The sequence below is a fragment of the Peromyscus eremicus genome, chromosome 1 (genome assembly GCF_949786415.1).
Source record: "Peromyscus eremicus chromosome 1, PerEre_H2_v1, whole genome shotgun sequence".
NCBI classification, from domain to species: domain Eukaryota; kingdom Metazoa; phylum Chordata; class Mammalia; order Rodentia; family Cricetidae; genus Peromyscus; species Peromyscus eremicus.
In genome coordinates this window covers 121,515,686-121,530,462 of record NC_081416.1, presented here as the reverse complement: position 1 = coordinate 121,530,462, position 14,777 = coordinate 121,515,686, and the positions used below count along the sequence as shown (strand labels likewise).

Below are 14,777 nucleotides of genomic sequence, written 5' to 3'. Positions count from 1 at the left end.
TGGAGACACACACACACATGCACACACACACACACACACACACACACACACACACACACACATATGAAGAAAGTCCTAAAATCAACCATCTAACTAAACATCTTAGGAAGTTAAAAAGTAAAAGGGAAAATTAAATGCAAACAAAGCATAAACTAGGGAACATATTTAAATCAGGGAAGCTAAACTATATTGTATACATTTATTAGATACAACTTTAATTTGTATAAAATATGAGAACATAAATTAGAAAAACTGAGAACAGGAAATCAAAAGAGGAAGTCAATGAAACTGAAAGATCAATCTTGGAAAAGTCCACAAAAGTGTTGAGTTTTTATCAAGGCTAAGCAAGCCAGAGGACAAATTGCTGACATCAAAAATGGAAGATGGCACATCATTAGAAGTTCTGTGCACATTAAATGAAGAAGAAAAATACTGTGAAAATGTTTTTATTCATAAATTTGATCATCCAGATGAAATGAACCAATTCCTTGAAAAACACAAACTAACAAAGTTCACTGAGTCTGAATAGATCATCTGAACAGGGCTACATTTGAAAGATTTTTAAGTGATAATAAAAAATTCATAATCTATTTAAACCACAAGAATCAGACCCAGATGGGTTCATTAGTGAATTTTGCAAAACAGTTCATGGAGAAATTGTACCAGTTTCTATAATCACTTTCTGAAAATCAAAACTGGGAGAATGCATCCCAATTAATTCTATGAGGTCACGCAGAGGTATAAGAAAAGAAAAAATAGATCAATATCTCTCATAAACAAAAATTCAAATTCTGGAAGAAAATGTTAGAAAATCAAATATAATAGTACATATAAAACACACCATAACCAAGTAATATTTTTCATAAGGGTCCATAGCTAGTTCATAATTAGAAAATTAATTTGTATAAATCATTATATCAAAATACTTAAGAAGGAGAATCACATGAACATCTAATAGATTTAGATAAAGTATTTGATAAAACCCAATATCCTTTCCTCCATACCAATAGAGTCCCTGTTCTCAACTTGACAGAGAATATTTTAAAAAATGTGTATAGCTGACATGCATCTTTAATGTTCAGAAACAGAAAGTTTCCTTACTATTCATGATAAGTAGCCCAGCAAGAATGTTCCTTCTCACCACTTCACTTCAGCATCATGCTGAAAATTTAGCAATACAAGAGGACCAGGAATTCAAATAAAAGCAAGCTGATCTAATAAGTGTTGATAGGAATATGGGAGCATAAAAGGGCAATGTACAAAATTCTGTTGCTTTCCTATAAGTTAGCATTCAGCAAATGGATTTGAGATTTAAAAACCCACTTACTAAGTCAGGCAGTGGTGGTATACAACTTTAGTTCCAGCACTCCAGAGGCAGAGTCATGTGGACCTATAAGTTTGAGTCCATCCTGGTCTATAGAGCAAGTTCCAGGACAGCCAGGGCTACATCAGGAAACCCTGTCTCAAAATAATAATAATCTCAGGAAGCTGGTATAGGAGAAATGCTATGAGCTTGAGGCCAGTGTGGTCTACATCTTGAGTTCCAGACCAGCCTGGTATACAGAGTAAGATTCTTTCTCAATGCACACACACACACACACACACACACACACACACGCACACAAACACACACACACACCTAGTACCACTTATATTATTACCACATATAATGAAATACTTGAATATCAATCTAACAGAACAGCATTTATAAGTTCTATACAAAGAGAACTGTGGTTATATTTTATTTGTGCACCCCAATAAAGCTTTTCTGAGGATCAGGGGGAAAAGCCAGTCACTATATTAAGCATAGAGATCAGGCAGTGGTAGCACATGCCCTCGATCCTAGCATTCGTGAGGCAAATTCATCCAGATCCCTGTGAGTTCAAGGCCACACTGGGAACAGAGCTTGGTATGCCGGCACACACTTTAATTCCCAGCACTGGTTAACCATATGTATGTAACCATAGGTATGGAGGTCTGTACAGACAGGCAGGAAGTGAAAGAGCTGGGCAGATAGAGGAAAGTGATGTACCTGAGTGGAGAGAGGAAGTAAGAGGGCAGGGACAGAAAGGCATATAGGCATGGGTATACAGGAAGTAGCTCTCTCTTGAGGCTGAGGAGTTGGTAAAGTGGGGTTAGCTGTGGCTTGCCCTATTCCTCTGATCTCTCAGGTTTCACCCCAATATCTGGCTCCTGGTTTTTTACTAATAAGACTGTTTAGCAATTTATCTTACAGAGAAGTACAAAATGTAGTGAACAAAATAAAGGAAAGCCTGGAGACTAGAGAAGTATTTACATTTGTGGACAGAAAACTCAGTATTGCCAAGATTTCAGTTCTCCACATCTTAAACTAGATTTAATGCATTTTTTAATCAAGATTTTTTTGTAGGCATCAAAATGTAGAGGCAGATGACCAAGAGTAGCTGAGAAAATACAAAGGAATAAAACACAGTTGGAATTCCGGCACTGCCTCACGTTAAGACTTACCACAAAGTCACAGAATACATGAGAGGATGGTAATGATGACAGATTAGATGGGTAGGTCATAGGGGGAATTTACAGTATCAAGAAATAGACCCATCTTGCCCCGGACTTCCCTTCTGAAGCACAGCACAGCACAGCACAGAGAGCTCCCATCTGGACAAGAGAGAGAGACTTCCTGAATCTGTCAGCTCTGTCTGAATCAAGTGTGCGGATAAGGCCAAGAACGAACCACAAGGAGATGGGTAGACGTCAAGGCAGAAACACATACAACAAAATGAATAGCAATACACCATCACCAGGCCCTAGCCCTCCTCCAACACCTAGACCTGAACATCAGAAATTGGAAGAAGCAGAAGAAAATAGCCTTATGAATGTCATCATGAAGAAGCTAGAGGCTCGTGTAGAGGAAAAGACAAAAAAATGTGAAGAATGCTGTAAACAACTAGAGGAAAGGGCAAACAAATTAGAAGAAATCAAAAAAGTCCTGGAAGAGAACAATAAAATACTGAAAGAAAATCAAGAAAAATCAATGAAACAAATGAAGGAAACAGTCCAAGACCTGAAAAGGGAAATAGAAAAAATGAAGAAGACACAAACAGAGGGAATGCTGGAAATAGAAAATCTGAGAAAACGATTGGGAACTTCAGATGCAAGTATAATCAACAGAATGCAAGAGATGGAAGAAAGAATCTCTAGCGTTGAAGATACAATAGAAGAAATAGATTCATCAGTCAAAGAAAACACTAAAGTCAACAAAGTCATGAACCAAAATGTCCAAGAAATTTGGGACACCATGAAAAGACCAAACCTACGAATAATAGGGGTAGAAGAAGGAGAAGAATACCAACTCAAGGGCACAGAAAATATATTCAACAAGATCATAGAAGAAAACTTTCCCAACTTAAAGAAGGAAATGCCTATGAAGATACAGGAAGCCTATAGAACACCAAACAGACTAGACCCCCAAAAAAAGTCCCCTCGCCACATAATAATTAAACAATTAAACGTACAGAATAAAGAAAGAATATTAAGAGCAGCAAAGGAAAAAGGCCAAGTGACATATAAAGGCAAACCTATCAGAATAACACCCGATTTCTCAATGGAGACTTTGAAAGCCAGAAGGTCCTGGACAGATGTAATGCAGACACTAAGAGACCATGGATGTCAGCCTAGACTAATATACCCAGAAAAACTTTCAATCATCATAGATGGAGTGAACAAGACATTCCATGACAAAGCCAGATTTAAACAATATTTATCCACAAACCCAGGCCTACAGAAAGCACTAGAAGGAAAATTCCAACCTAAGGAAGTCAGATACACCCTCAAAAACGCAGGCAATAGATAAAGCCACAGCAGTAAACCCCAACGAAGAAAAGTACACACACATCACCACCAAAAAATAACAGGAATGAACAATCACTGGACATTAATATCCCTCAATATCAATGGACTTAATTCACCTATAAAAAGACATAGGCTTACAGAATGGATATGAAAGCAGGACCCATCTTTCTGCTGCATACAAGAAACACATCTCAAATTCAAAGATAGACACTACCTAAAAATAAAAGGCTGGGAAAAGACTTTCCAATCAAACGGTCTTAAGAAACAAGCGGGTGTAGCCATCCTGATATCCAGCAAAATAGACTTCAAACTAAAATCAATCAAAAGAGATCAAGAAGGGCATTACATACTCATCACAGGAAAGATCCACCAAGATGAAGTCTCAATTCTGAATATTTATGCCCCTAACACAAGGGCACCCACATATGTAAAAGAAACATTATTAAAGCTTAAATCACATATAAAACCCCACACATTAATAGTGGGAGACCTCAACACCCCACTTTCACCACTGGACAGATCCCCCAAATCGAAACTTAACAGAGAAATAAAGGACTTAATTGATGTCATGACTCAAATGGACTTAATCGACATCTACAGAACATTCCATCCTAACAAAAAAGAATATACCTTCTTCTCAGCACCCCATGGAACCTTCTCTAAAATCGACCACATACTTGGTCACAAAACAAATCTAAACAGATACAAAACAATTGGAATAACCTCCTGTGTTCTATCAGACCACCATGGTCTAAAGTTGGATTTCAACAACAACAAAAATTACAGAAAACCTACAATCTCATGGAAACTGAACAATACCCACCTGAATCACCAATGGGTTAAGGAAGAAATAAAGAAAGAAATTAAAGACTTCCTAGAGATCAACGAAAATGAAGACACCACATATCCAAACCTATGGGACACTATGAAAGCAGTACTAAGAGGGAAATTCATAGCACTAAACGCCCACATAAATAAGCTGGAGAAATCTCACACTAGTGACTTAACAGCACACCTGAAAGTTCTAGAACAGGAAGAAGCAAAGCGTCCCAGGAAAAATAGATGCCAGGAAATTATCAAAGTGAGAGCTGAAATCAATAAAATAGAAACAAAGAGAACAATACAAAAAATTAATGAAACAAAGAGTTGGTTCTTTGAGAAAATCAACAAGATAGACAAGCCCTTATCCAAACTAACCAAAAGACAGAGAGAGAGCATCCAAATCAACAAAATCAGAAATGAAAAGGGGGACATAACAACAGACATTGAGGAAATCCAGAGAATCATCAGGTCATACTTCAAAAACCTCTATTCCACAAAACTGGAAAACCTAAAAGAAATGGATAATTTTCTGGATAGTTACCACATACCTAACTTAAATCAAGACCAGATAAACTATTTAAATAGTCCAATAACCCCTAACGAAATAGAAACAGTCATTAAAAGTCTCCCAACCAAAAAAAGCCCAGGACCAGATGGTTTCAGTGCAGAATTCTACCAGATCTTCAAAGAAGAGTTAATACCAATACTCTCTAAATTGTTCCATACAATAGAAACAGAAGGAGCATTACCAAACTCCTCCTATGAGGCTACAATTACCCTGATTCCCAAACCAAACAAGGATACAACAAAGAAAGAGAACTACAGACCGATCTCCCTCATGAACATTGATGCAAAAATACTCAATAAAATACTGGCAAACAGACTCCAAGAACACATCAAAACAATTATCCACCATGATCAAGTAGGATTCATTCCAGGGATGCAAGGATGGTTCAACATACGAAAGTCTGTCAATGTGATACACCATATAAACAAACTCAAAAAAAAAAACCACATGATCATCTCACTAGATGCTGAAAAGGCATTTGACAAAATCCAACACCCCTTCATGATAAAGGTCTTGGAGCGATCAGGAATACAGGGAACATACCTAAACATAATAAAGGCAATTTACAGCAAGCCAACAGCCAACATCAAATTAAATGGAGAGAAACTCAAAGCAATTCCACTAAAATCAGGAACGAGGCAAGGCTGTCCGCTCTCCCCATACTTATTCAATATAGTACTTGAAGTTCTAGCCAGAGCAATAAGACAACATAAGGAGATTAAGGGGATACAAATTGGAAAGGAAGAAGTCAAGCTTTCCCTATTTGCAGATGACATGATAGTATACTTGAGCAACCCCAAAGATTCCACCAAGGAACTGATACAACTTATAAACACCTTCAGCAACATAGCAGGATACAAGATCAACTCAAAAAAATCAGTAGCCCTCCTATATACAATGGACAAAAAAGCGGAGAAGGAAATCAGAGATACATCACCCTTTACTATAGCCACAAATGACATAAAATACCTTGGGGTAATACTAACCAAGCAAGTGAAGGACCTATATGACAAGAACTTTAAGTCCCTGAAAAAAGAAATTGAAGAAGATGTCAGAAAATGGAAAGATCTCCCATGCTCATGGATAGGCAGAACTAACATAGTAAAAATGGCAATCTTACCAAAAGCAATCTACAGATTCAATGCAATCCCCATCAAAATACCAAACCAATTCTTCACAGACCTGGAAAGAATAATACTCAACTTCATATGGAAAAACAAAAAACCCAGGATAGCCAAAAGAATCCTGTACAATAAAACAACCTCTGGAGGCATCACGATCCCTGACTTCAAGCTCTACTATAGAGCTACAGTAATAAAAACAGCTTGGTACTGGCATAAAAACCGACATGTGGACCAATGGAATCGAATTGAAGACCCTGACATTAATCCGCACACCTATGAACAAATAATTTTTGACAAAGAAGCCAAAAGTGCACAATGGGAAAAAGAAAGCATCTTCAACAAATGGTGCTGGCAAAACTGGATATCAACATGTAGAAGGCTGCAAATAGATCCATATCTATCACCGTGCACAAAACTTAAGTCCAAGTGGATCAAGGACCTCAACATAAATCCAGCTACTCTGAACCTGCTAGAAGAGAAAGTAGGAATTAGTCTTGAACACATTGGCATAGGAGACCACTTTCTAAATAGAACACCAGTAGCACAGACACTGAGAGAAACAAACAATGGGACCTCTTGAAACTGAGAAGCTTTTGTAGGGCAAAGGATACGGTCAACAAAGCAAAGCGACAGCCTACAGAATGGGAAAAGATCTTCACCAATCCCACATCTGACAGAGGACTGATATCCAGAATATATAAGGAACTCAAGAAATTAGACATCAAAATGCCCAACAGTCCAATTAAGAAATGGGCTATAGAACTAAACAGAGAATTCTCAACAGAGGAAACTCAAATGGCTGAAAGACATTTAAGGAATTGCTCAACATCCCTAATCATCAGGGAAATGCAAATCAAAACAACTCTGAGATACCACCTTACGCCTGTCAGAATGGCTAAGATCAAAAACACTGAAGACACCTTATGCTGGAGAGGATGTGGAGCTAGGGGAACTCTCCTCCACTGCTGGTGGGAATGCAAGCTTGTACAACCACTTTGGAAATCAATATGGCGATTTCTTAGAAAATTGGGAATCCATCTCCCCCAAGATCCAGCTATACCACTCTGGGGCATATACCCAAGGAATGCTCAACCACACCACAAGAGCACTTGTTCAGCTATGTTCATATCAGCGTTGTTTGTAATAGCCAGAACATGGAAACAACCTAGATGCCCTTCAACTGAAGAATGGATAAACAAAATGTGGTACATATACACAATGGAATACTACTCAGCAGAGAAAAACAATGACAGCATGAGGTTTGCAGACAAATGGATGGACCTAGAAAAAATCATCCTGAGTGAGGTATCCCAGACTCAGAAAGACAAACATGGTATGTACTCACTCATAACAGGATACTAGATGTGGAACAAGGATGACTGGACTGCTACTCACATCACCAGGCAGGCTACCTGGAAAACAGGACCCCAAGAAAGACACAGGGATCGCCCAACGACAGAGAAATGGAATGAGATCTACATGAACAGCCTGGACATGAGTGGGGGTAGTGAAGGGCGAGGGTCGAGGGAAAGAGAGCTTGGGTGAGTGGGAGATCCCAGCTGGATCAACAACAGAGAGGGAGAACAAGGAATAGGAGACCATGGTAAATGAAGACCACATGAGAATAGGAAGAAACAAAGTGCTAGAGAGGCCCACAGAAATCCACAAAGATACCCCCACAACAGACTGCTGGCAATGGTCGAGAGACAGTCCGAACTGACCTACTCTGGTGATGGGATGGCCAAACACCCTAATTGTCATGCTAGAAACCTCATCCAACTACTGAGGGATCTGGATGCAGAGATCCATGACTAGGCCCCAGGTGGATCTCTGGGAGTCCAATTAGCGAGAATGAGGTGGGTTTATATGAGCGAGAATTGTTGAGACCAAGGTCGGATAAAGCACAGAGACAAATAGCCAAACAAACGGAAACACATGAAATATGAACCAATGGCTGAGGGGTCACCAACTGGATCAGGCCCTCTGAGTGGGTGAGACAGTTGATTGGCCTGATCTGTTTGGGAGGCATCCAGGCAGTGGCACCGGGTCCTGTGCTCATTGCATGAGTTGGCTGTTTGAAACCTGGGGCCTATGCAGGGTCCCTTGGCTCGGCCTGGGAGGAGGGGACTGGACCTACCTGGACTGAGTCCACCAGGTTGATCTCAGTCTGTGGGGAAGGCTTTGCCCTGGAGGAGATTGGAATGGGGGGCGGGCTGGGGGGAAGGTGAGGAGGGCAGGAGGGGGGAGAACAAGGGAATCTGTGGCTGATATGTAGAACTGAATTGTATTGCAAAATAAAAATTAAAAAAAAAATAATTTTTTGACAAAGAAGCCAAAAGTGCACAATGGAAAAAAGAAAGCATCTTCAACAAATGGTGCTGGCAAAACTGGATATCAACATGTAGAAGGCTACAAATAGATCCATATCTATCACCGTGCACAAAACTTAAGTCCAAGTGGATCAAGGACCTCAGCATAAACCCAGCTACTCTGAACCTGCTAGAAGAGAAAGTAGGAAGTAGTCTTGAACGCATTGGCATAGGAGACCACTTTCTAAATAGAACACCAGTAGCACAGACACTGAGAGAAACAATCAATCAATGGGACCTCTTGAAACTGAGAAGCTTTTGTAGGGCAAAGGATACGGTCAACAAAGCAAAGCGACAGCCTACAGAATGGGAAAAGATCTTCACCAATCCCACATCTGACAGAGGACTGATATCCAGAATATATAAGGAACTCAAGAAATTAGATATCAAAATGCCCAACAGTCCAATTAAGAAATGGGCTATAGAACTAAACAGAGTATTCTCAACAGAGGAAATTCAAATGGCTGAAAGACATTTAAGGAATTGCTCAACATCCCTAATCATCAGGGAAATGCAAATCAAAACAACTCTGAGATACCACCTTACGCCTGTCAGAATGGCTAAGATCAAAAACACTGAAGACACCTTATGCTGGAGAGGATGTGGAGCTAGGGGAACTCTCCTCCACTGCTGGTGGGAATGCAAGCTTGTACAACCACTTTGGAAATCAATATGGCGATTTCTTAGAAAATTGGGAATCCATCTCCCCCAAGATCCAGCTATACCACTCTGGGGCATATACCCAAGGAATGCTCAACCACACCACAAGAGCACTTGTTCAGCTATGTTCATATCAGCATTGTTTGTAATAGCCAGAACATGGAAACAACCTAGATGCCCTTCAACTGAAGAATGGATAAACAAAATGTGGTACATATACACAATGGAATACTACTCAGCAGAGAAAAACAATGACAGCATGAGGTTTGCAGACAAATGGATGGACCTAGAAAAAATCATCCTGAGTGAGGTATCCCAGACTCAGAAAGACAAACATGGTATGTACTCACTCATAACAGGATACTAGATGTGGAACAAGGATGACTGGACTGCTACTCACATCACCAGGCAGGCTACCTGGAAAACAGGACCCCAAGAAAGACACAGGGATCGCCCAATGACAGAGAAATGGAATGAGATCTACATGAACAGCCTGGACATGAGTGGGGGTAGTGAAGGGTGAGGGTCGAGGGAAAGAGAGCTTGGGTGAGTGGGAGATCCCAGCTGGATCAACAACAGAGAGGGAGAACAAGGAATAGGAGACCATGGTAAATGAAGACCACATGAGAATAGGAAGAAACAAAGTGCTAGAGAGGCCCACAGAAATCCACAAAGATACCCCCACAACAGACTGCTGGCAATGGTCGAGAGACAGTCCGAATTGACCTACTCTGGTGATGGGATGGCCAAACACCCTAATTGTCGTGCTAGAAAACTCATCCAACTACTGAGGGATCTGGATGCAGAGATCCATGACTAGGCCCCAGGTGGATCTCTGGGAGTCCAATTAGCGAGAATGAGGAGGGTTTATATGAGAGAGAATTGTTGAGACCAAGGTCGGATAAAGCACAGAGACAAATAGCCAAACAAACGGAAACACATGAACTATGAACCAATGGCTGAGGGGTCACCAACTGGATCAGGCCCTCTGAGTGGGTGAGACAGTTGATTGGCCTGATCTGTTTGGGAGGCATCCAGGCAGTGGCACTGGGTCCTGTGCTCATTGCATGAGTCGGCTGTTTGAAACCTGGGGCCTATGCAGGGTCCCTTGGCTCGGCCTGGGAGGAGGGGACTGGACCTACCTGGACTGAGTCCACCAGGTTGATCTCAGTCTGTGGGGAAGGCTTTGCCCTGGAGGAGATTGGAATGGGGGACCGGCTGGGGGGAAGGTGAGGGGAGCGGGAGGGGGGAGAACAAGGGAATCTGTGCCTATATGTAGAACTCAATTGTATTGCAAAATAAAAATTTAAAAAAAAAAGAAAGAAATAGACCCACATAAACATAGTTACTTACCCTTGACAGAAGAGTAAGACAATATGGCAAAGATAGTATTTTCAATAAACAGATCAAGAAAAAAAAATGGAGATCTCAATGCAAAAGAAAAAGAATCTAAACATAGATGTACAGCATTCACAGAATTAACTCAAAATGGATTAATGACTGTCTTAGTTAGTGTTCTATTGCTGTGAAGAGACACAGTGGTCAAGGAAACTCTTAGAAGAAAGCATTTAATTGAGGGCTTGTTTGAAGTTTCAGAGGATTAATCATATGACCATTAGAGTGGGGAGTATGGCAGCAGGCAGGCATGGTACTAAAGCAGTAGCTGATAACTTTACATCCCGGTCCATGGGCAACAGGCAGAGAGAGTCAGGGGAGAGAGAGATTGGGCACATTATGGGATTTTGAAACATCCCAGTTCAACTCCAGGGATGCACTTTCTCCAACAGGCCACACCTACTCCAAAAAAATCATACCTCCTACTCCTTCTAATCCTAACAATTCCACTCCTTGGTGACTAAGCATGCAAATAAATGAGCCTACAGGGTTGTTCTCATTCTCATTACAGTGATCAAAGTGTAAAATGAAAAAGTATAAAAATTTCTAGAGGATAACAGCAGGGGAATATGTAGATGATGACCATGGACTTGTCAGTCAACCGATCAACCTTGAGTTTGTGCCCCTCTGTGTCACAATGGCTTTTTAGATACAACATCAGCAGCATGATCCTTAAGAGAAAGAATAAATAAGATGAGATTCAAAGAGTTTATCTTCGGCTCTGAGAAAAAAATATTAAGAGGATGAAAATGTAAATTATTGCAAAATACATATGGTAAAGCAATATTATGGACAGTTATCCAGAGCAGAGCTTATGTAAGGTTTCAGAAGGCACGCACAAGAAAAGCTCTTCTCAACTGAAAAGTGAGAAAACACAAAGTCCAGATTAAAACATAGAGAAATGAAGATACTCACTAAAGATGATATACAAGTGGTAAAAAATGCACACAAAGAAGTGATCTCTGTTACATATCTCAGGGGACTGAGGATAAAAGATGTAATATCATTGCCATCTGCCCAAGTGACCAAAACCTGGAATACTGACACCAAACTTTGAGAAGGACTTAGATTCACAGAGATGCTTGTTCATTATTGGTGGAAATCCTGAATGGTACAACCACTTTGGAATAGAACTGTTGGCATCTTAGATATATTATTCCTATTCAGTCCAGTACTACCTGCTTGCTATTTACCTAAAGAAACTGAAAACTTAGATGCCCACAGAAAACCCTGTATATGGATATTTATGGCAGCTTTATTTATAATATCTAAATTTGGATAATCAGAAGATTTATAATGAAATATTATTGAGTAATAAGGTGAAATAAACTGCCACGAATGGGAAGACATAAAGTTACCTTAAATGAATATTTCAAGCTTCGGAAATCAGTCTCTGAAGTAGCATGGTTCCAACCATTACCATTCTAGATAGGACTGAACTTTGAAGACAGTAAAAGATCAGTTGTTGACCAGTGTTTTAGGGAAAAAGGAAGGTGGTTTGTGGAGCAGAAGCATGTTATGGCAATGAAACTCTACAGTGATACTGTAATGCTGGATAACTGTCAATGAACCTACTTTCTAAGCCTTTTCAATGTACATTTTCAGTACTGGATCCTAATACCAACTCTGCCTATTGTAAATGTTTCAGCTTGAGTTCATCAATCAAAACAAATGGACCGTTTTGGTGGCAGATGTTATGGGAGGGTGTGGAGGTCTATGGGATGTCTCTGTATCATCCTCTTGGTTTTGCCATAAAACTAAACATGTCCTTTAAAATATGAAGTCATTTTAATGGTACAAATGTACATAAATAAATAGCTTCACAATACAATGAGTTATTATTTAAATAAGAGTGAACTTCCTGTAACAAAGTAAAACATTAATAATTAAAATGATTTCAAAGTATTCTCTGTCACTTTATTTGTAGTAATAATATATCCATGCATATTTAATCAGTCCTCTAAGTGTCTCTATTATAAGATTCTATTTATTTCAGCAATAAATATCATCAAGTGTTGTCCATGAGAAGCATTTCTCAGTGTGTAGGGAGTTTCTTGTAAAACATATACCTGCCATCATGGAACTTACATGATCAAGAGGAAATGTAAACTGGACAACTCATACACACGATAATTTAAAATTTTAATTGTTGTTGTGATGAACACTTTGAAGAAACAAATGGAGTGAGAGCTCATCCAGAGAGAATAATGAGTGTGGATATGAAAGAACCAATCAGAGGTCAATTGCAGAAACACAAATAAGAAAGATATTAACATTTAATTTTTTTCTTTTCAAAATAATCTCTAGGCCTGGAGGCTGTGTGGTAACTCAGAGATCATAATAAGTCATATAAATAATTATGGTAATATACTTTTTAAAATACACTCTTTATAATGATAATTACGCAACTAAGTTATATTAAATATAAGGACAAAAAATACCAGAGAGAGAAAGATTTGCTGAATGTTCTAGAAATGACAAAAACTGCATTTCTGCTAGATTTATATTTTCTTCCTTTCAATTTGACTGAAAGTTTGAACTTTCACTACTTGTTATCTGTTGTACACAATTTCATATCATACACTGTTTGTACACATTCTGTCAACGCTGAAGTGAGAGGTACTTTTAATGCTGCTGAAGTCTGGGGCTGTCTTTGTTTAGTGTCTCTGCTGAGCCAATGACTGTGTGTCCTATTGACTCTGAGTCATCATCTCCTTGGAGGTACATCTGGTGGTTAGGAACCCCGCTTGATCAATTGGAGTAGTAAGAGACTATACATATCTTCTAAATGGAGATTAAAAAGTCGTGAATAAAATACTTTTAATCTAGAAAAGGTAGGATATATGAACCCTGAGAGGATGGAGTTTTAGGAGTCTCATAATTGATCCAGCTTCAGATTTATGGCACAGAGGATACAACAACAGAATTCATTTGGGTAGTTACACGTTCACAGGAAATGAGTGACCTTAGACATGCTTTGTTTGGGTGAGGACTATCATTGCCTCTCAGCAATTAAGCCCACAGGCCACTGTGGAACTGGATGGAGTCACTAGAAGTTGCAGGTCTCTATGACATGTGTAGTTCTTAACTAGCACAACACAACAAAGTATGAAACTGGGTGCACAGTGACATAGAGAGGGAGAGCTCAAGTTCACGGTGCTGGAGTAGACCAGGTTGACCTTTAGATCACATTCTGACCATTTCATGACTGTGGCTCTCAAGTTATTTATGTCTTTATTTTCCAAGCCTCTCAGTTTGCATAGGCAAAATGGTAACAAAAAATAATGTTGATATCCATTTATTAGTGATTCAGAGCAACGTAACTGTGTATTTGATGTATAGTGATGTTTAGTAATAAATGTTGAGAATCAATTTTTAAATAATGAACATTCCCAGTTACCTATATTTTCTCACGATTTGTTTTTTTTTTATTTTTATTTGTTTTTTTTTTTTTTTTTTAAATTACAGATGCTTCCTAAAATCCTGGACAAGCTAGCACCAGCATTCACCATGAACAGCTGCAGCTTTCTGGTGGAAAAATCACGAGCCTCCACTGCCCGGGTAGTGGTATGGAGAGAGATAGGAGTTTCCAGAAGCTACACTATGGAGAGCAGCTATTGTGGCTGTAACCAGGGCCCCTACCAGGTATGTGAGGCTATAGGGCCCCTGCTATTTGCTCAACAGCAGGACACAGAAATGGGAACCAATAACAGACCTGTCTTTCTCCCTTGCAAGGGGTAGAAAGCTCCCAGCTGGGTCTAGGCTCATTCCTTTGCTGTGAAGAACTACTTCAATCAGTATCTTTACCTGCAGCAGCATCTCTGCTGGTCCCGGAAATAATCTGTGCATGCCTTGCAATGCAGTGCTTCCATCAGGTATCTTCACTAGCAACATCAGGGAACCTCTCTCTGATCTGAACTACCAAACATGGCGGTTAGATGCATGAAAATCAGTTATCTCTTTCAATAACCAAACTGGTCCCATACACATCACAGAGGGTATGAGTCT

At 39.5% G+C, this 14,777-nt stretch overlaps 1 protein-coding gene across 1 annotated transcript in view; it reads left to right on the top strand.

The window, feature by feature from the left end:
* Agbl1 (AGBL carboxypeptidase 1) overlaps positions 1–14,777 on the top strand; it is a 765,743-nt gene that overhangs the window by 413,325 nt on the left and 337,641 nt on the right. The window contains exon 21 of the mRNA XM_059270317.1: positions 14,238–14,414. Coding sequence (XP_059126300.1) covers positions 14,238–14,414 — 177 coding nt within the window. The remainder of the gene's footprint in view (positions 1–14,237; positions 14,415–14,777) is intronic.